The sequence below is a fragment of the Sinohyriopsis cumingii genome, chromosome 16, assembly GCF_028554795.1.
Source record: "Sinohyriopsis cumingii isolate HCF-2022 chromosome 16, ASM2855479v2, whole genome shotgun sequence".
Classification (NCBI taxonomy): domain Eukaryota; kingdom Metazoa; phylum Mollusca; class Bivalvia; order Unionida; family Unionidae; genus Sinohyriopsis; species Sinohyriopsis cumingii.
Window position 1 is genome coordinate 18,875,902 of NC_142976.1, and position 23,925 is coordinate 18,899,826.

The 23,925-nt window shown below is 33.5% G+C and overlaps 1 protein-coding gene across 2 annotated transcripts in view; it reads right to left on the reverse strand.

Moving 5' to 3' along the window:
- The window catches only part of LOC149780019 (outer dense fiber protein 2-like), a 139,408-nt gene that overhangs the window by 49,724 nt on the left and 65,759 nt on the right, over positions 1-23,925 (reverse strand). For both annotated transcript variants that reach the window (XM_089936766.1, XM_089936765.1), the window contains 4 exons: positions 22,973-23,044; positions 15,831-15,947; positions 10,693-10,808; positions 6,835-7,014 (listed from right to left, as the gene is read on the reverse strand). In XM_089936766.1, coding sequence (XP_089792892.1) covers positions 6,835-7,014; positions 10,693-10,808; positions 15,831-15,947; positions 22,973-23,044 — 485 coding nt within the window. The remainder of the gene's footprint in view (positions 1-6,834; positions 7,015-10,692; positions 10,809-15,830; positions 15,948-22,972; positions 23,045-23,925) is intronic.

A 23,925-nucleotide genomic window follows, 5' to 3' on the forward strand; every position in this document is an offset into this window, starting at 1 on the left:
CAGCAGACATCGGCAGGGTATGGACTCAAGTTGAGGTACACAGTCCAGAAGGTATACATGAAGCAGGTAGCATGTCCAGTAGCATAAAGCAACCAACATAGCTGACAAGCAGAATTGATTTTAAATACTCATCAAGTTGACTTAAACCTGATTTGGAAACGTAATCACATTTGTAATGGATTCATAACAAAAGGCCATAACTGCAAGAGTGAATATTTAAATAAAACATATGTTCTGAAACTTTGTATCAGTAGCAATGAGCCAGTGAAACATCTCCTTTAAATCCTATCTTTATGGGCAAATGTAATGTGTATTTATTTGTGTTTAAACAGCAATTTACAATGAAACTCTAGTACTGGCAGTATTCAAATCATTTTCAAAATACATTTGTACAACAAGTTTTCATTGAAAATTACATTTGTAATCAAATTAGTGGTGTACAAAGATATACATTTATACAAAGATATACATTTACCAAGCTGAATGCAAGGAAGACAAGATAAATGAAAAAAGCTTACACTTTAAAATGAGATGATAAAAGAAATAGAAACTGACAATGTGAGTGTTTACTAGGCTGAAATTAAATGATACATATATGATATGATAATAGGTATGCACATTATAAAATATACTGTACAGACGATATACTAGACAATGATGGCAAAAAAGGGTTAGTAAAATCACTCACAACTACAAGCAACTGTTAGTTATAAAAGTGTGATCTATATATTTTTGAGCAAACTGTGACAGTTTTTGCATCAATAGAGTCACAATTTTACACCGTATGGCTTTAATAAAAAAAATTATTTTTCAAAGGTGAAAAACATATCTTGCGAGGATAAGGCCAGTTTAAACAAACAGTGGAATTGAATGTTTAGTATTTCTTTTAAAACTCTAAAAAAATTCTGTAATTTCTTGTTTAGAAAACATTTTATAGCTGAGACCAACTGGACCCATAAAAAGCCCACTATAGCCTGCCTCCAATTCACTATAAATCTAACTGCACCTCCTGTCGTCAAAAAAAGTTAGAATCTAACTGAGAATAATTTAATCCCTAAAAATACAGATCAATCATTGTTCCCGTTGGCAAAAACTTTTGTAATTTGTTAAAATAAAGTCGTCAATGCGAAGTGCAATGTTAAAGAAATGCTATTTTAGTAGAATAAAAAATGGCACAGACTACAGAATTTCTGTTTCAAATATCAGGAAAACTACCACCAACTATTCCATTACAGCTTCAAATTTCTGAAAGATTATAAGCAATAAGTACAGGAATATGTAAATGAATTTAATTAATTAAAAACATAAATATTACATTCCAATACACCATGTGAATATAATAAACTGTTTGGCTAAACATCAAAATTTACAGTAAAATGAATATATAGTATCGGAAAATTAACCACATAACATGAAGACTGTCAGTGACTCCCTATTCTCATGGTGTCATCAGTAAAATCTAATGTGCAACCACCACTAATGTTGGCATTTCTGTACCTTGGTAAGTGACCAATCCACTTGTAAAATTCAATCCCCAACATTCTAGTCACATGTCCTGCATGATAATATCTGAGACACTGTGGCTCTATGATTAATATGCGTGTATATTGCTTTAATAATACATTTAATTCTGCATATAAAACCTAGAGTAGTAAGTGAACATCAGTTTCATTTTTGCCTTCCCTTCGGCAGAATAAAAATCTACACTTACACCAGGATGAATACATTCTAGAAAATAAGTCATTGTAATCCAACTTTTCTGGAGAGAAAGTAATGCAATCTGAGATGGGACATTGTTTTTAAACAATGATGAATACCCCCTGAAAGTAGGTTACTATTTACAATTTTCATTGTAAAACCTGGATAAAAAGCATATGCATTTATTTTCAAAATTAGTGAAAGTTATATCTATTTATTCTTTTTTATGTGTTTATTGACAAAAATCTTTACCAAAATGACAGTATTTGTGCAATCTGAATTATTTATTATTTATTTATTTATTTATTTAAGCTTATTGACAGATTTTATATAACATAAAAGTTACTGATCAAAGAAGGATGAGATATTAAAGAAGGATACACTAACAACACTGGATAAATAAATCAAAAGTCATAATAATTTGGACATATTAATCAAAAGAAAAACAAATTTACATCTTAAACACTGATTTTCTTTTCCAAAGGTATGTTTTTAATTTTGCTACAAAAATACGATGACATGTGTCCACTTAATTTTCATTAGTGTTTATTCAGATTTTACAGTATGCTAAATAAACCCTGTGAAGAAGGTCATAACAACCCAGTAGGGTGCATGACAAACCTTCATCTCAAGCTGCTTCTACAAAACCAGGTTTGGCCTTCAAAGATTCACTATTATGTATCAGATAAACAGAAGCAAATTTTCATTTTTAAAAAAACATCTTAAGTCAGTATAGGAATGCTATTATAATCATGTATAATCAAAATATAATTTTTGTTATCATTTGATAAACTATTTATGCATCCAGTTAATTTTGTGTTTATTGTTCAAGAGCAACACAACAACTTGCTATGGCAACACCATCTCCCAACCCAAACATTACTTTTTTCATTATTTCAGTTCCAACTGGACTGTAGATTCACAAAAAGCAATGAAAGTCTTTTTTCTGAAATACTACATCACCCAAATTAAAATGATAACAACAACCATTAACAAAAACATATTAAGGGTATGGCTGGTATCAGCAAATAATCTGTAACATATTAAGGGTATGGTTGGTATCAGCAAATATTTTGTAACATATTAAGGGTATGGCTGGTATCAGCAAATATTTTGTAACATATTAAGGGTATGGTTGGTATCAGCAAATAATCTGTAACATATTAAGGGTATGGTTGGTATCAGCAAATATTTTGTAACATATTAAGGGTATGGTTGGTATCAGCAAATATTTTGTAACATATTAAGGGTATGGCTGGTATCAGCAAATATTTTGTAACATATTAAGGGTATGGCTGGTATCAGCATATATTTTGTAACATATTAAGGGTATGGCTGGTATCAGCAAATATTTTGTTTAAAAAAATGAGCAGAGTAGTGAATTTTTTGCACTGTACCAGACTCACCCAAACTGCGTTGCATATAATTACCCACAATGAGTTGCAAAAGTTGCCAATGTGTACAAGAATCATTACAATTACTGTCATCTGCTACAAATCACATTTCTAACTGAAAATAAAATTCATTTAGTTGCTCAAAATAATTAAGCTCGTCTGTTGTCAAGGTGTGTAATATTTGTAATTATTTTTAATTTGGTAACTATTTTTTTCCTGAACAATGGAAGAGTATATTTAGTCAAACATATAAAAACAGACTCTATGACAGATTTGATTCAAACGTAAAAACAGACTCTATGATAGATTTGATTCAAAAATCTGGTTAACAGACAATATCTTAATTCTTGTTTACATCTATCATGAAATGTCAACATCAAAAAGCTAAAGCCACATATGACTGGAGCTTATCCTGCTTTTCATAGAAATCATGACCTAATTTCCCCTTGAAATAATGTTACAGGGTCTATTACAGGTCATGACTGGACTAACCCTCAGTATAATGCTACTGAGTCTATTACAGGTCATGAACAGATTAACCCTTGATATAATGCTACCGAGTCTATTACAGGTCATGACTGGACTAACCCTAGATATAATTCTACTGAGCCTAGAACAGGTCATAAACAGACTAACCCTTCATATAATGCTAATGAGTCTATTGCAGGTCATGACAGGACTAACCCTTGATATAATGCTACTGAGTATTTAACAGGTCATGACCACACTAACCCTTGATATAATGCTACTGAGTCTATTACAGATCATGACCAGATTAACCCTTGATATAATGCTACTGAGTCTATTACAGATCATGACCAGATTAACCCTTGATATAATGCTAATGAGTCTATTACAGGTCATGACCAGATTAATCCTCAGTATAATGCTACTGAGTCTATTACAGGTCATGACCAGTTTAACCCTCAATATAATGCTACTGAGTCTATAACAGGTCATGACTTGACCTACCCTTGATATAATGCCACTGAGTCTATAACAGGTCATGACCAGACTAACCCTTGATATAATGCTACTGAGTATATAACAGGACATGACTGGACTAACCTTTGAAATAATGCTATCAAGTCCATTACAGATCATGACTGGACTAATACTTGATATAATTCTGCTGAGTCTATTACATGTCATGACAGGACTAACCCTTGATATAATGCTACTGAGTCTATAACAGGTTGTGACTGGACTAACCCTTGATATAATGCTGTCAAATCTATTACAGGTCATGACTGAACTAACCCTTGATATAATGCTACCAAGCCTAATACATGTCATTACCAGACTAACCTTTGATATAATTCTACCAAGTCTATTACATGTCATGACAGGACTAACCCTTGATATAATGCTATCAAGTCTATTACAGGTCATGACCAGACTAACCATTTATATAATGCTACTGAGTATTTAACAGGTCATGACCACACTAACCCTTGATATAATGCTACTGAGTCTATAACAGGTCATGACTGGACTATCCCTTGATATAATGATACCAAGTCTATTACAGGTCATAACTGGATTAACCCTTGATATAATTCAACCAAATCTACACAGGTCATGACACGACTAACCCTTGATATAATGCTATCAAATCTATAACAGGTTATGACCAGACTAACCCTTGATGTAATGCTACTGAGTATATTACAGGTCATAACCAGACTAACCCTTGATATAATTCGACCAAGTCTACAACAGGTCATGACATGACTAACCCTTGATATAATACTATCAAATCTATTACAGGTCATGACTGGACTAACCCTTGATATAATGCTACGAAGTCTATTACAGGTCATAACCGGACTAACTCTTGATATAATTCTATGGAGTCTATTACATGTCATGACAGGACTAACCCTTGATATAATGCTATCAAGTCTATTACAGGTCATGACCAGACTAACCCTTTATATAATGATACAAAGTCTATAACAGGTCATGACTGGACTAACCCTCCATATAATGCTACCAAGTCTATTAGAGGTCAATACTAGACTAAGTATAATGCTAATGAATCTATTGTAAGTCATGAAAGGACTAACCCATGATATAATTCTACTGAGTCTAGAACAGGTTATGACAGGAATAACCCTTGATATAATGCTATTGAGTATTTAACAGGTCATGACCAGACTACCCCACGATATAATACTACTGAGTCTATTACAGGTCCTGACTAACCCTGGATATAATGTTACCGAGTCGACCAATGGGCTGATGATGGTACTCATTTTCAGCTTAATTTGTTGGAGCAACTAAAGATAGGTCTTACACAGCAGTAACTGGGTTGGGACTCAAACCTCCAGTCTGATGTGCCCACCACTAGGCCATGTTGCATCTTATTGTAAAGAAAGGGTGATATAATAATGCTTATCAGACTGAGTCCAATTTGTTGTCCTCTGAGCTGACTGTTCAATTATGTGACTTGACTTTACAATGGTCATGATGTCCTTGTGACAAAAAAACCTTGTTGTTGTGCTTGCAAATAATTCCAATAACCTTAAATGACAACTATTACGAATGTGCAAAATTAGATGAGAAATGACTCCTCTATTGTTAATGTTACTAATTAATATAACCTTTCATTGCTAATTTAGCAGTTATCTCTTCAACAATATGATTTTCTCATGTCATTAACCTCTTCAGTTAAAGGCTTATCATAAAAGTAAATGAAATTTCATGTACATCAAGACAACTATTATGTCATGCTATAATTTGAATTAATGGCAAGATACACTGCAATTTTAATTACAGTAAAATTATTGTCAAGAATAAAATGAAAATGAAAACAAACTAGATTTGTGTTCATGAGACACATATGCCCACATCACAGACCAAAATGAATAAGTTCAAAATGACAAATTTTCAAAATCTAAAGAAACGCTAATGTAATGGCCTGATAATCAATATAGGTCGTCTACATATTATTATAAGTAAGTATACCAAATTTCATTTTTCTAACTCAACTTATTTTGGCGTGATCATGCTAACAAGATTACTGTAAAACAAAACATAATGTCAAGAGTCCAAAGAGTTTTAAAATATGTACAAAACTGATCAATTACTATAATAGGTTGAAAATTGAATCAGGTCATCTACATATGGATACAAATTTAATTTGTATAACTAGCTTTTCAGGTTAGTCAGATAGATAAACAAATATGACCATATCAAGATGCCTGTCAAAAACTGTGGGGCTGGGGGGGTGTGCATAAGAAAGGGGTATGACTGTTGTAAATTCTGACACATTAGTTCATTTTGAAATGCAAGATACTGTTCTGTGTTCATACAGTGTCCACTGACTTAAAAACAAAAATAAACTTAGATCTCATAACATTTATTTTCTTTCAAGCGCAGAAACAAAATTTGGAACTCTCCATGCACTAAAATAAAAAATCAATAAACAAATTAAATTTAATTGTGAACTGCCTTTTATTTTTTTCAAAGCTTTAGTAACTGGTGATCTACTTAAATTAAAGGTAAGTGACATCAGAAAACTATTTGTTTGACAGATTCGTGCCAAGGCTACTCATAATTAAAAAGCAAAATATCTACAGTCTATTAATACATGCATATAGTAAAGATTAGTCTGCCAGATTGCACACATTTTCATGAAGTTATATCAATTTTAGAAATAAAATAATAATCATCGCTTGTATTGTCTTCATATATACATGAACGTGAAAAGGTACATGTGCCTGCAGTGCAAACTTACGTGTTCAAAGCGGCGTTTTCTGCTGAGATTTGGGACCTTTCTTTTGTAATTCTGTCATATTTAGCCGAGACTTGCTCCAGTTCCGATCGCATGTCTTCCATTCGGCAATCCCGCTCTAATATTTGTGCTTTCATTTGCTCAAGGGCATCCTCACTTCTGGTGGCTCGTTCCTTTTGAACTCTACATGAAAATTGGTGGGGAACACACCCTGGGGATTACTAATTCAGTCTATATTTCTTTTATATATTCATGATATGTAACTGATTCTTTATATCTAAGCCTAAATATACTGTGTCTAAAACTGATTGGCAGTGTAAGACTGATCTGGTTTTGGGAGGGAAACTCTATTACTGTTGAAATAATTATCTCTTAAAAGATATTGTTACAATTTTAATTATCATAGTATATAGAATTACTGTCAACATACCTTTTACACTGTATCCAACTATGTTCAAGTTTTTAATTTCTTTTTTTCTCCAGGATGAAACTCAGTTTAGGAATTAAAAAAATTATTTCAGTACACTTTTAACAATTATTAGTAAAATCAGCATGTGACAATTAAATTTATATTATATATCAACACTATATTTTTTGCTATTACAATATTCTGCCTAGGATTCCATGCCAAAAATGATCTAGTTAATATGGTTAATTTTTAAACTTTTAATTACATCTGTTATCGTCTGATTTGAATTCATCTCTCTCCAAATAAACTTCTTAAAGAAAGGTAAATACTACTGGTACTTTCATCATTCCCTGGATAAAAAGATATGCAACATTTTATTTTTTTACACAGCTGAGGACAAAAGCTTAGAAAAGTATTGATTCATATCTCAAACGATTATTTACATTTTTTAATACCTTTTTCTATAGTTTTGATCACTATTCTTGACATAAGAAGTTCTAAAAAAAAGGTTTAGTTACTAAAACATAGTTTTTGAGGATCTAATCCAAATCTGTGTAATTTAATTAACTGCCAACAATGCCTGAAATTACTGAGGAATCTTTTGTCATAAGTAATCACACTTCTAATATAAGACCTTAAATGCCATATACATGCTACCTTTACCAGTGACATTTTGTGATGCTCACATTCACCAAATGCAAATCTACCCCAAAAAAGGCAAAATATGGGATGGAAATGGAATAATATTTCAAACAAAGGATGAAAAGAAGCAAATCTGTTGCAAAATCCATCTAGGAAACTCGTTCCTTTAGCAATAAAAAAAATCTTGTTCAAGCAAAACGCAAACACAGCACTGCAAATTCAATCCTTGCATGCAGTTATGAGCTTATTAACTTGATGACAAAAGATAGTGATGAAGAAATCATAAAAGGTGAGGAAAAGAAGAAAATAGAATGATGCCTACACATTTAAAATAAAATAATGTAACAACATAAATCCATATAAAAATGTAAAAGATCTGTACAGGCATGCAATGAGCTGAAAAGGAAGCTAAAAATATCTTATCCTTAAGTCACTCAGTCTGCTTTCACTGTCGATAGAATTCTTCAAAATACTTAAAGTTTAATTGTCTTTAAAAAAATATCATGTGCATGGACTGCTATTTCAATGAGAAATAAAGATGCAATATTTCAAATTCAAGATGTTGCAATGGTACTTAGGACAACATGATTTAGCTTCAATATTTCAACTACAGGAGATATTTCTGACCATGACTTCACTAAAATTCTCAAAATTCGTCTCAAATTCAGATTTTACACAGTCTTGATTATGATACTTCAGACAATACTGATAGTTTTGTTCGAGGTAGAGACATCAAAAAGGAATAAAAAATAAAAAATGACTTCTTAGTTTTAAACTTCAACACTTGGAAGCCTTTTTAATCCTGAATAACAGCTGAGGAATTTCTCAAAAAGATTTGAGGAAACTTTCAAATCAAGATTTTATGACTAATTTAATCTGGAAACCTACCGAATGCTCTCTGAAGTAAAAAAACTTAAAATCAGAATGTCAAACTACATAAAGACATATTCAGACATATGTGCAAGACATATATGTCATACTGTCAGACAAACAACATGAAGACATATTCAGACATAAGCAATCACATTCTTATTCAATGTAATGATTCTTCAAAAAAATATGTCCAAGTCTACATGTCATCTTCTGATATGTCTAACATGTACAATATCTTTTCTGACAGAGAGAGGATCCAATATTATATTATTTTTATATACATAAGTTATACAAGGGTTGATCACAAAATTCTAGAACAAATGTATTATCTTCTAAACAAAACAACCCAACATCATAAAAATTCACCTACATACAAATGTCCCAATTATTGGACACGACATAATTTTTAAGTTGATGAAACAAAGGCGTAGTGACATGTGGTGGCCGAATTGCAGGTGACACAATTTTCAAACTGAGAATGATTATACAATTTTACGCAAAACAAGAAAAATTCATGACACAGATGAACACTGACTTGGATGCTGTTTATGGACCTAAAACACTTGCTATCTGGAATCAAAAGATGGATTTACCATTTTAGTATTGATAGGGAACACTGTTAAAGATTTTTTGAAAAGTTGGTGAGGGACATCCCTCTCAAAATAAATATGTGATTCTATGACAGTATAAATGAAGGCAGAGAGATATTTTGCTGTACTACAGGTAGCATACAAATCCAATATTTTATAAGGAAATGCATAGGAAATTCTGACCCAGAAATTAGGAATACACAGGGTTTGTCCATGTTGGGTACTCAGATTGCTTGGTAAAGAATAGGTTTAAGGAAAAAGAACAGCAGGGAATTATTTTACAGATACAAAGTAGATAAGAGTATATTCGCTTGAAATGAGTGTGTGTTTGTATGTAATTTTTAATGTATTTTTCACTCATACTGCTACAATGTCTGCAGTGTGGCAGTTTATAGTGATGTCTAGCACTGGAGCATCATGCTGCATGATGTATCACCCAGTCACATTATCCTGACACCAGGCCAACCAGTCCTAACACTAACCTCTTAATGCTGAGCACCAAGTGAGGCAGCTGTAAGTACCATTTTTACCATTTTTATAAGTCTTTGGTATGACTTGGCTGGGGATCGAACCCATGACCTCCCGCATCCGAGGCAGACGCTCTAACCACTAGGCCACTGGAGTGGTCTTGAAATGAGTGAATAATGGATATTTTTCATTGAGTACGATAAAAACAATATTTTCATGACTTGCATAGAGCTATTAAATCTGCTGGAAAGGTTATATTTGTTACATTCTTTAACAGACAAGGAATAATTCTGAACTGTATGGTACCAGAGAACATCATAGTGAATGGACAATACCTATGCCACATTAATCAGATATAATTAACATAAGGCAATCACAAAAGCTGTCTAGAGCTACTGAGGGGTGGATTCATCTTGCACTAGGATAATAAACCTGCACCCATATAAAACATTGTAATGAAGATCTTATAAATAAAAACCTGGCACTCAGTCCTGAAACACCCACCATATGGCCAGATTAAGCTCCTTGCAAATTTTGCCTTTTTCCGAAATTAAAAGATACATTGCTAGGAAACCATTATGAAAGCTGAGAAGAACCAAAAGAGGCAATTACCAGGTCACAATGAATGCAGTCACATAATGGGATATGGGTAACAAGAAGGGAGAAGTCCATTAAGTTAAAAAGGATGCTAATTAGAGAAGGACTACTGAAATTATCATAAACAGTTAAGTAACTTTTACTTTAGGGTGTTGTCATAGAACTTTGTGTTGAACATATATTACTACTCCTTCAAATGGGATAATCATGAATTAGCATACAAAATTAATCTAACATATAAAATACAATACTTGGTGACAAGCTCTAATAACATTTAACTACCTTGTTGCTTTTTTCAAAGCCTCCTTATCACGGTCAGCCTTCTCTTTAGCTGCAGCTACAAGCTCTTTGAGATGCTCAAGTTCAATTTTGTGGTGGGCATTCTCACTCTCTAGTGTCTGAAGGTAGAGAATGTTCTACCATGATATGTATGACATATATGCAAGCTAAAAATTACAAAGAAAGTTTGCAGTTTACAAAACATAGTTCAAAGCACATAAGGGGCATGGATGAAGTTTTTATTTCCATCTAGGCTGTTTCATTTGTTCTGATTTTCATCCTTCTCATCATTTGATTATTTCTGTGGGAAAATTGGAGTGGTATGAGTGTGTTCTACTTACTGATAGCTTTGACATGGTTATTTGAAGGGAGAGAGAGAGAGGGGTTTACTACTATTGTTATATGTAAGAAGCAATATGAAACACTGACATTTAAGATATACATGTATCCAATCAATTTTATTTTCTCTCCATATGGATACTCTAGCCAGCATACAAACTAGACAATTTCTTAACATCTTGAGTTTCACCTATTTCTGAGATAATGCCATGAAAACAGTAACAATATATGCAATTCCAAAATTCCAAGTCAGAGCACTGAATAAAATTTATCAACAAATTTTACCCAAACATACTTTTGGACAATTTCTAAATTTAACTAATTAATTAAATGACTGCATATATTGATCATGAGTAAGATTTCTATGTTTCAAGTTATATTTTTAACTAATAAATCTTGAGAAAAGCTTCACACAAGTGAGGCCAGATCACTGAGTTCTGTCTACTCTGTCTGCAGTTACTAGCAATGGATGCGTCACAAAGGGCCCACATTTATTATAATAGAAGGGCCTTAAACAAGATGACTTGTATTGGGAATCCAGCATTAGAAAATAGTCATTCACTCACCATCACTCCACTACATGATGAAATGGAATACTGGAATTCAAATTCATTAAAGTTTCATCAATAAAAGAAATGTGCATTATAGGTTTGGTTGAAATTTAAAATTCTTTGGTAACATTTCACTGCAGAAACCAAAGGAGAAAGGACAAGCAATCTGAAGCCCAAGTTCTTCTAAATGATAATATGAAATGCTAAAAATTAAACACATTAAAAGTCTCATGAAACAAAATCTGCCACATTTGGTTAAAATGAAATAATCAAAGAGAAAGTAATGCCCCAGAGTCTAGAGGACAGGCAATCAGGGATCATAACTCTTCTAAATACTGATGTAGAATGCTAACATTAAATTCACTAAAGGTCTCACCAATACAAAACTGCATACCAAATTTGGTTTAAACCCAACAGTTCCTGGAAAAGTAATGCCACAGGACTAAAGTCCGAACAAATTGACAATTGGAGCATAACTCCTTAATCAATTTTAAAGAATATTGGAAATTTAAATCATTCCAGGTCTCATAAATATAAAAAGAATTTTGTTGAAATCCAATGAATCTTGGTAAACTTATGTTGTAGAAACCACTCTAAAAATATAAGCAATCAGGAGGATTAACTCCTGTAAATGATGTGGAATGTTGGAAGTCAAACTCATTCTAAGGTCCCATCAATAAAAGGATGCATGCCAAGTCTGGTTGAAATCAAGCTACTCTTGGGAAAATTAAGTTGCAGAAATAAAAGACAGGATGATAAGCAATATGGAGACATAACTCCTCTAAATGATGATGACTGGAAATTAAGTTCTTTGGAGGCCTCATCTATTCATATACCCAAAATAGTTATTTTCTGGAAACCAAACTGCTGATAGAAAGATGGATGAATTAATGGAAAGACAAAATGATTGCTATAGAGCTCTGCATGCTAGCTTAATAGGACCCTAATGATCTAATGTGGGATTTTAAACCCCTTAAATACATCAACCAAAGTGACTCCTATGTCAAGCTTTCACCAAGGAAGGCTAAACAAAAATTTGGATTCACGTTCTTTCTGTCTGAGAGTATATTCAAAATTATTTCCCAATTTATTTGTGCTCCTCCATTTTTTCCACATAAATATTCAAGTGAAACAAAAAAGACAAACCAAAACAGAAGAAACAGTCGTTCATTCTAAAAGTCTTTCTTACAGAGTCAGTAAGAATGTAAAAAAAGGTCTAAGTAATATCGTTTTTGACTGAATATTTCAATACAAAAAATGGATCCTGAAAAAGAAGCATGCTTATGTTAAAGACTTATCAAAAAAAAATTCAAAAAGATATTTTAACAGTCTCTCAAAATTACTCAGAAATTTATTTTGTGGGTTGCTGAAAATGTGTCTGTGTCAAAACAATTATGTGAAAAATGTATGTGTGTAATAAATATTAAAGACCTCTGTTTACAGATCTGTATAAAATGCGTAACCTAAAAATCTGGACAATAATGGCTGCATTATTTTCTGGAAGCCTTGGTGTGTCCTTGGGAAATGAAATAGCTCCCTATTCCTTGGCATGACAGAGCCAATAATGTGTTAAAAGTGCCAATAAACCAAAACTAAATCTTATTTTATGCAATTATACTTAACTGAGCTAAAAAAAAAAAAAATTCCAATTTAATTAACTTACTGAGAATCCTTACACAATAAAGCTTGATCAAATAATATTGCATAATTTTTTAAAATTATTTTTAAATTCATGTATTTTCCACTTAATTCAAATTTGACATAGCTATCATCACAGTAAGTATTAATAAGGTCACTTAAATGTCACTATCTTTCCACTACCAGTCAAACTACAATCTCCCAGAACCACAAAGTAAACCCGCTACCAATAGGTTGTGGTGCTTTGAGACAGAATGGCATTTATTTAGAGAAAACTCAGATTCTGTGAATTTCTGGATATGGCAAAGTACAAATTTACATCCAAGTGATTATATAATTTATGTAAATTTTTCTGATTATAGCAAAATTAACTGCTGATGACAAAACTGAATTGGTCCCACAGGATTTATTATAAATGGATTCTATTGATCATATACAAGGCCTTGACATTTATTACCTGCTGTGTCTGTTTAAAATTTTCTAATTAAAACTTGAAATTTCATCGATGTGTCTGTGTCATGAAACAGAGGGGAAGGGACCTGATCGAGTAAAAAAGCTTTATGACTACGTTTACTTTATGTTCTTGTTGTTGTTGTTGTTGTAGGGTTTAACACCATTTTTCAGCACACAATAGGCTATATACATGGGGGCCAGTATTAATGGTGGAGGAAGAACCAGGGAAAACCCCAGAAAGAACCACCGACCCACCTTTATGTTCTTGAACAAATGAAAAGGACCATGAGGTAATTTAATAATGCAGGATAAAGACAACTGGGCAGAATAAATTTATGAATGATATAAAACTGGAGTCCAAGAAAGGAAGATGTTGCCACAGTAGTATTAAACATTTTTTCAAGAGATCAAGAAGTACCGGTATTTCTTTTTCTGCTAACAATGACCAATGTACAAGATTTAAAATACAGTTTATCCATTAAGTCCTCTTCTACCCTAAATGCAGCTGTTGGTATCCAAGAGCAAATTTTTCCACAATATTTTAAAGACCCTTTTTTTTCTCACTAAATGTATCTGAAAATGATGTAACCAATCTATTTTTAAACCAAAGAATTGCAAATAATGACAATCTTTTCGCCCTAATAATTAGATACAAATGGTCAACTGTATGTCAACATACTGATTCAAGCTGTAATAACATAACCAATTGAGTTTCCTTAATCTCTTATATTTTCTAAATATGAAATAACTTAATCAGTATAAATTAAATGGGCATAGTGGGGGAATGTTATTCATGGTTGTTTCAATTGCTAGCAGAAAAAAGTCTCCGAACATGCAGTGGACAGATGTAAATAAAACACACAGATTAGTGACATAAAGAGGCCCAAATTAAAAGCAAAATTCAAACAAGCATGCAAAAATTCTTAGAAATGTTCCATACTAATACACATCTGCAATATTAAAATATTAGATGAAAATTCCATCAGCATTTTAAACATCTTATTTAGTCTGAAAACAGGTTTCATAACATGGTTAACAAAAAATTATGCAATAAATAATTCAACAATTAATTGTTCACTAGACCTGTCAGTAAGATGAAAAAACTAAACCTGTTTTTAATAGATAACATGACAAGTACATGCTGAAACATTACCAAGCAATTTTTTTCCAAACTCAATTCTACTTTAAAAGATTAACTGAAAAAAATGTTAACAAAAGTGAAAAAAAGTTCAATAACTGGCAATTATCATTAAGTATACTAACAATTATTTGTCAAATTTTTTAAAGATTTCATGTGAAGAAAAAATATTCTTTTATTTGTAAAAGACTCTGAAGCAAACAAAACAATAAAAAATGGTCCATTATTTTTGAAAATTGGAACATTTGTTTTAAAAACAATTATCACATATACATTCCATACAGCACTAGCACAATTAACTGCCTACTAACCAATAATTATGTAGCTAATTATATTGTTTACAATGACACACAACCATTATTCACATCCACATACATACATACTGAGTTGTATGCTTGCTACACTAATCATTAAATTAATGAGTGAAGACATACAAATTATCATTATTATGTTGAAAATCATAAAATATTACTCTCTTGTGCCTGAAATTTCATCAAAACAATCCCCTGCTGCCTGAAGAATTACATACCATACAATCAAAATTTTCAAATTCACATGACCAACCGTTTGAGATTAGATGCTTTTATACTTAATTGGATAACCTATTCAACGAGTTATTAGGATACCAAAAAATCTATGTACCATTTGTACCAAATGCATTTAAAACATCAGCAGATTACAAACAAAACAGTACTATGTACGACTGAACAATTTGCAAAATTACGAAATCAAAGTTGACAATGTTAAAAATGCTGAAAGGATATGGATGGAAACTCTTGAACTGAGGGAAGAAATATGTGAATTTTCCTTCTGGGGAAGATGCTTTAAAAAGGTATAGAAGAAAAAATCAAAATATATCTCGAAAAGATGGTGCAGAGAAAAATACTATAGTGTTGATAAACCATTCCAAATTCCTCTTCTGCTTTCCTGAAGGTTGGTTAAAGTTAGTAGAAATGAAGAAACTTCTGTGATTGGATGGCATGTAATCCCAGACAGCAGGCAAACTATATGCCATAACCCACCCGTATTTGTACTGCCATTCGGTTACAGTCGGCCTCTTTAGTGCGGAGCTGTTTCTGTAAGTGTGCACGGGTGTTCTCCTGTGCCTCCTGCATTCCTGACATTGCTATGATCTTTTCCTAAACACCATCACAGGTTAGATGAGGATAATACAAGAATAACTATATATGTACATATAAAAACAGTAGGAAAGAAATGAAAATGTACCTTCAAAATTGTGATAAGATGAAAATCATTTACTACCCTTGGTAAAAACATGGGATTTCAAACAGGAGGGCTAAGCTGTCTTTTGTATTTGTTTTGTTTCTCAAATTCTGACACATGTGAAAACCTTGCACACAAAATTTACCAAACACCTGATGACATTTTAGTCCATCAATAATGGGCTATGCTCATTTAAGATAAACTGAGACTTCTTTTAACCCTCTTTTAATAACAGATTTCAAACAGTTTAAATAATACATTCACAAATTATCAAGTTTCTCAACAAGTTATGTTTTTCCTGCATCTCTAATTGCTTTGAAACTGCAGTGAAAAGACCAGTTAAGAATTCAGAAAAAGAAGTTTGGCAAGAATAATTATAAAAACCACCTGTGCTGAGAATTCTTAATCATTGAATTTACTTATGTATAATCTGCATCCAGATGTATATCTGCCATGGCAGGTTATTTTTAAAATGGATTTACTTTTGCTGTAATTACAATCAGTCTGCCCCTAAACAGAACATCCAATAACACTGAGACCACTTACTGTCAAGTCCCCTTTTATGTAGCTAAACTTTAACAATAAGCCTTGAGTAAAAATGACCTAATACAGTGTGGATAGATTAATACTAACTTTAATCGAGTGTGGATGGATGTAACACTTACCTCAGTCGAGTGTGGATGGATGCAACACTTACCTCAATGGAGTGTGGATGGATGTAGCACTCACTTTAAGCTTGTGTGAATAGATGTAACACTAACCTTAATCTAGTGTGGATGGATGTAACATGACCTTAATCTAGTGTGGATGGATGTAACACTTACCTTACTCAGTGTGGATGGATGTAACACTTACCTTACTCAGTGTTGATGGATGTAGCACTGCCCTTACTCTAGTGTGGATAGATGTAACACTAACATTAATCTAGTATGGATGGATGTAACACTTACCTTAATCTAGTGTAGATGGATGTAACATGACCTTAATCTAGTGTGGATGGATGTAACACTTACCTTACTCAGTGTGGATGGATGTAGCACTGCCCTTACTCAGTGTCGATGGATGTAGCACTGCCCTTACTCTAGTGTGGATAGATGTTAACACTAACATTAATCTAGTGTGGATGGATGTAACACTTACCTTAATCTAGTGTGGATGGATGTAACACTTACCTTAATCTAGTGTGGATGGATGTAACATGACCTTAATCTAGTGTGGATGGATGTAACACTTACCTTACTCAGTGTGGATGGATGTAGCACTGCCCTTACTCTAGTGTGGATAGATGTAACACTTACCTTACTCAGTGTGGATGTATGTAGCACTGCCCTTATTCTAGTGTGGATAGATGTAACACTAACATTAATCTAGTGTGGATGGATGTAACACTTACCTTACTCTAGTGTGGATGGATGTAACACTTACCTTACTCTAGTGTGGATAGATGTAGCACTAGCCTTAATCTAGTGTGGATGGATGTAACATGACCTTAATCTAGTGTGGTTGGATGCAGCACTGCCCTTACTCTAGTGTGGATAGATGTAACACTAACATTAATCTAGTGTGGATGGATGTAACACTAACCTTAACCTAGTATGGATGGATGTAACATGACCTTAATCTAGTGTGGATGGATGTAACACTTACCTTACTCAGTGTGGATGGATGTAGCACTGCCCTTACTCTAGTGTGGATAGATGTAACACTAACATTAATCTAGTGTGGATGGATGTAACACTGACCTTACTCTATTGTAGATGGATGTAACACTTACCTCAATCGAGTGTGGATGGATGTAGCACTGCCCTTATTCTAGTGTGGATAGATGTAACACTTACCTTACTCAGTGTGGATGGATGTAACACTTACCTTACTCAGTGTGGATGGATGCAGCACTGCCCTTACTCTAGTGTGGATAGATGTAACACTAACATTAATCTAGTGTGGATGGATGTAACACTTACCTTACCCAGTGTGGATGGATGTAGCACTGCCCTTACTCTAGTGTGGATAGATGTAACACTAACATTAATCTAGTGTGGATGGATGTAACACTTACCTTACTCTAGTGTGGATGGATGTAACACTTACCTTACTCTAGTGTGGATAGATGTAACACTAACCTTAATTTAGTGTGGATGGATGTAACATGACCTTAATCTAGTGTGGATGGATGCAACACTTACCTTACTCAGTGTGGATGGATGTAGCACTGCCCTTACTCTAGTGTGGATAGATGTAACACTAACATTAATCTAGTGTGGATGGATGTAACACTTACCTTACTCTAGTGTGGATGGATGTAACACTTACCTTACTCTAGTGTGGATGGATGTAACACTAACCTTAATCTAGTGTGGATGGATGTAACACTGACCTTACTCTATTGTGGATGGATGTAACACTTACCTTACTCTAGTGTGGATGGATGCAACACTAACCTTAAAGTAGTGTGGATGGACATAACACTTACCTTATTCTAGTGTGGATGTATGTAACACTAACAATAATCTAGTGTGGATGGATGTAACACTTACGTTACTCTAGTGTGGATGGATGTAACACTGACCTTAATGTAGTATGGATGTATGTAACACTGACCTTAATCTAGTGTGGATGGATGTAACATGACTTTAATCTAGTGTGGATGCATGTAACAGTGACATTACTCTATTGTGGATGGATCTAACACTGACCTTAATCTAGTATGGATGTATGTAACACTGACCTTAATCTAGTGTGGATGGATGTAACACTTACCTTACTCAGTGTGGATGGATGTAACACTTACCTTAGTCAGTGTCGATGGATGTAGCACTGCCCTTACTCTAGTGTGGATAGATGTAACACTAACATTAATCTAGTGTGGATGGATGTAACACTTTACCTTAATCTAGTGTGGATGGATGTAACATGACCTTAATCTAGTGTGGATGGATGTAACACTTACCTTACTCAGTGTGGATGGATGTAGCACTGCCCTTACTCTAGTGTGGATAGATGTAACACTAACATTAATCTAGTGTGGATGGATGTAACACTTACCTTACTCTAGTGTGGATGGATGTAACACTTACCTTACTCTACTGTGGATGGATGTAACAATGGATGTAACACTGACCTTAATCTAGTGTGGACAGATGTACATACAGGACATATCGACTCTCACACTGACACCAAAGTTATTGTGTACTAATGAAACTCATCAATTTTCACGAATATTTTGTACAGAAAATTAATATTTTTATCATTGGGTTGTGAACTGATGTGCCCAGCAAGAACTATGCTACTCAAAAGTAGAATACATAGGTAAACCAGACTGCATTTTATACTGCTTGTCAAAATCAAAAACTTACACTTGTGGTCGGTTATCGGAACCTCTGAAAATCTTAATGATGTTCCATATTTTCCTTCAAAAATGCTTTAAGTGACCTCAATACTAAAACTTTAAATATAGCAATGGTCACCCTAAGTATGCAATGGAGCCAAATCACTCAGACTGGTTCAGTAATTTAACTGCAAAATACTGATTATAGCCATGAAGACCAAACCAATTGGGTTATCAATTATGCCACTAAATAAACTGAAACTACAAGAAACTGTGAAACTCAGCATCAGACTAATGAAAAAAAGACATTTCAAACAAATTATGGAGATGATTGATTGTTAGGAGGTTTGAGGAGGGGCCAGTCCACAAATAACAGTAAACTGACAGTATAATTATTCCAACAAAAAAACTGCCTGCAAGTAACATTATTGGAAGAAAGTGGAGAATGGTAAAATATATAACTGAAATTGGAAAGTTTAGGAAAAACTGAATGATATACTTACACAGGAAACAAAAATTATGTCACTGAAGAAAGAACTCATTGTATACTTAAATGCATGTTTATAATTTCTATGCCAACTAATGGAATTTAAACTACAATATCAATAAAATCTATCTACTGATTATATATCTATCTGTCTGTCTGCTGTTTGTCTATCTATCTATCTATCTATCTGTCTGTCTATCTATCTATCTAAATTACAAATCATCTAAATAATAAAATGCTATCTTGGTTATGAAAAATCCAAGTGATCTGCACCTAAAAGCAAATTCAAAACACTACAAATCTAGTAATAAAGTTCAAACTAATACACTGATCAACCTCACGAATACAGAATTAACAAGTAGAAGGTCAGACCAGAAATAATTGCTCCACACCAAGGTGCTGAATATTTAATTTTGGAAGGTATTTCATCTATTTTGACGGAAATGTAACCAAAATCCATTTAAGAAAGGAAAACTAATTAGCTAATATACTGGCATCTGAAGAACCACAAAGAAGCGTATTTTCCATCGAACGATGTGATACGAACTTCACTGGCATGATACTGGAATCAGCAAGTTTCCGATAGTCACATTTTCTGGCAGGGCTATCTTTGAAAATATTGTAAAAGCTTGAGAATAGGGTCGAAGCACCACAATCAGTAACCAGTGCTCCTGTCTTGAATGTATTACGGGCTGCATAGAGACCACATGCAGTTCACATATTCCGATGCTAATTAATGCATTACAGACAACATGTAGTCCACATGACCTGATGTTAATTAAAGAGACAGCATACTGAATTTTCTTGTTCACAAGATCAAAGAATTTCCAGTTTATGTTTGAGATATCAGTAACATTTGCTTAATTTTATGTCAACTGCGACGCCCTTACTAAAATGTTCAACCATATCCAGTGTTTGCATGGCCCAGAAATATGAAATCAAAGTAATGAGTCTTCATAGGGCTTTTCATAAAAATCCTTCTCTTTGGACTGAGCCTTTTTGTTCAAACCCTCGTAAAAAAAATATAGTGACGGTGAAGTAACTCATAATCTCTTGTATCATTAGTCGTCAAGTGTTCAGCAATACCTGAAGAACAACATATAAATAAGAAGTCTTTCTCTTACCACATGAAACTCTGCCAGCAATGTGTTACTATCAGGAAACAAAAGACTGAAAAGCTTTGCATTGTTTTCATTGAATTTATAAGAGTCACTATTGCTTGCAGTGTCCACAAAATTCAGTTTTCAGTTAAATGTATAAATCCATTATTTGTTTCCATTTAACACTTGGTCATATTTGAACTTATCATTCCTGCTGTCACCGAATGGAATCATTTTTACTTCTCTGACCCAAATGTGGTCAGACAACTACTTCCTGCTGAAAACACTTTCATGGCATGACAAAGTAGAATAATTCTCACACCTGTATGTCATCTATTTGTATTGATAATACAAATTTCAGTGTACTATCTCTTGTAGTAAAAAATAAAACAAGCAAAATATCAAGGCTTTAGTTACCACTTTTGACTGTGATTTTAATTCAAATTCAACAAATAAGGGCACGTTTTGTGTTTCTAGTTTAAAAAAAGGGGATCCACAACTGACCCCATGTTAAAAGTGGGTTCATGAGTTATAACTGCATGAGTTATTATGGTGGAACAAGAATTCCAAGATGGCCAATGTGGTAGCCATCATGGATGTCTGAGTGGCACCATTTTTATCTGGGACCAACCAGACATGATAAGAAGTCAAACCACCATGTTGATACAACCATCCATTGAGTAGCAATAAGAAGATTCTCAAGATAGCCAATGTAGCAGCCATACTGGCCATCAAGTCCACAGGATTTTTATTTAGGTCCATCTAGACATCATAAGAAGCCTTCCAGGAAGTGAAAACCCTTATGTCTCTTTGTTCAGGAGGAGCAGTGATAAAAGATTTTGAAAATGGCTATTGTAGAGGCCATACTGGACCTCAGATCAGCACCATTTTCATTTAGGACCAACTAAACACCATAATAAGTCTTTCAGTGAAAGTTCCATGTTGATATGACCATCCATTCAGGAGGAGTATCAAAAAATAAGATTTGCATGATGGCCACCGTGATGGTCACGATGTCCAAGCAGCACGATGTTCACTCTGGACCAAATGGACTATTGACTTAATGTATATGCAAAGATTTGTGAAAATCCTCCAAGCAGTTTAGGAGACGTAGCAATCACAAACTTGTGCTAATGGATGGGCATTTGATGAATGACAAACTATCCTGAAAGCTCTTCTGAAATCTGACCAGTAGAGCTAAAATTTAATATTTAAAAATATTTGAAAATATCTTAATACATAAGATATGCTTCATGGTAATTTGGTCCTGGCAGCATACTATCATATTACATTATATAAATCCTTTCATATTACAAATACTGCAAATAAAAAATCACTGACCATCAGATGGTGAAGATGTACATAACAGTAATTCTCTCTAAAACATGCATGGAAAATTAATAGAATCTTTCATATGCATCAGTGTTGGACAGGACATTTCCACCCAATGTCTCAGACAAAAGGATTTGCTGAGTGTCCAACAACAAATTCTGATCCCATGGTTGGAATTCTTCCTTTCCGACATCTGTGCAAAATGAAGGATTATTTTTCTCACATTCCAATTTAAATGCTTAGGTCTATAAATAAAAAGACACTCTGATGTTACAGATAAAACATAAAAAGGATAAAATATCCTTAAACAATTTTTAAATATTTAAAAAAAGCATGTTATGTTTGGTTGCACAGCAAGAAATTTGGTGTAAAATTGGAAATAAGGTTAAATGCAGGTAGAACAGCTAATTAAAGTGATAGAAAACTTGCAGATGTCAAAACAAAATAACATCACATGAAAGTTAGCCATTCACATTATTTTGATGTCATGTGAAAAAAGACTAAGATATTTCCCATTGGAACTCTGCAATGAAAAGCACTGTGTTACACATGCAGGAATGTGAGAGTAACATTCAGGCCATAATGAGGCTGATCAGTGTAAAAGGCAGCACTACAAACCAAAACTAATATACATAACACCTTAAGTGTAGGGTGGCAATAACATGCAGTACACCCATGTCATGTCAAACCTACCTTTTGTGAGCCCAGCTGACACCGGAGGTCTGTGATCATTCGGTCCTTGTCAATCAGCTCTAGCCGTAACCTCTGTTAGGAGAAATATCAGTACATTAATATTATCACAATTATGACTGAAGCCCTACTGGCTGAAATGGTATTGTTGGAACCTACAGTAAGTCAATTTCTTCCCGCCTTTAATTCTTTTTGATTGCTGTAAAATGAGACCATCTCTTATTGAGGAACTCCAGCATACCAAATTTGGTAACAAAAATATTTGTCTCAGATACTGTCAAGATATACTCACATGCTAAGTTTGGTTAAATAAATGATTAATATTTTTGGGGAAAAGACAAAGTTATTGAAATAACTGTCATCACCCAAGGTAATCTTCAGACATATAAAAAAACACACAATATGTTATATAAAAATGCATTCATACTTGTTTGTTTTACCAAAATCCATTAATGATAAAAATCAAGTCAATAAATCAAACCTTACAAATCAATGTCAGAATACTATCAATTTTAAATACAAAGTCTGGTCAAAATTCATTTGTATAAGTAAGTCACTGTATTCATAATCTAAATGAAGTACAAAAATGAAAGCAACAACTTCTGACTTTGTTCTAAAGCCAATGAGGTCTAGTCTTCAATACTACTTCACATATATGCTGGTGGTCAGATCTGCACCATTTTCGTTCAGAACCAATAACATAAAGTAAGATTTCTTTTGAGAGAAAAACTTGTCAGTGATAAGATTTTTTAGATGAGTACTAAGGTGTAATTTGGAGGCAAGATATGTACCGTTTTTGTTTTAGAACTAGCTACATATTGCTGTAATGTTTTAGTGAAAACCCCAGAATGATATAACCATCCATTCGGAAGCATCCATATAAAGATTTTCAAAATGGCCAACATGGCTGCCATTTTGGACACTGGATCAACATCATTTTAAGACAGAAACAATTA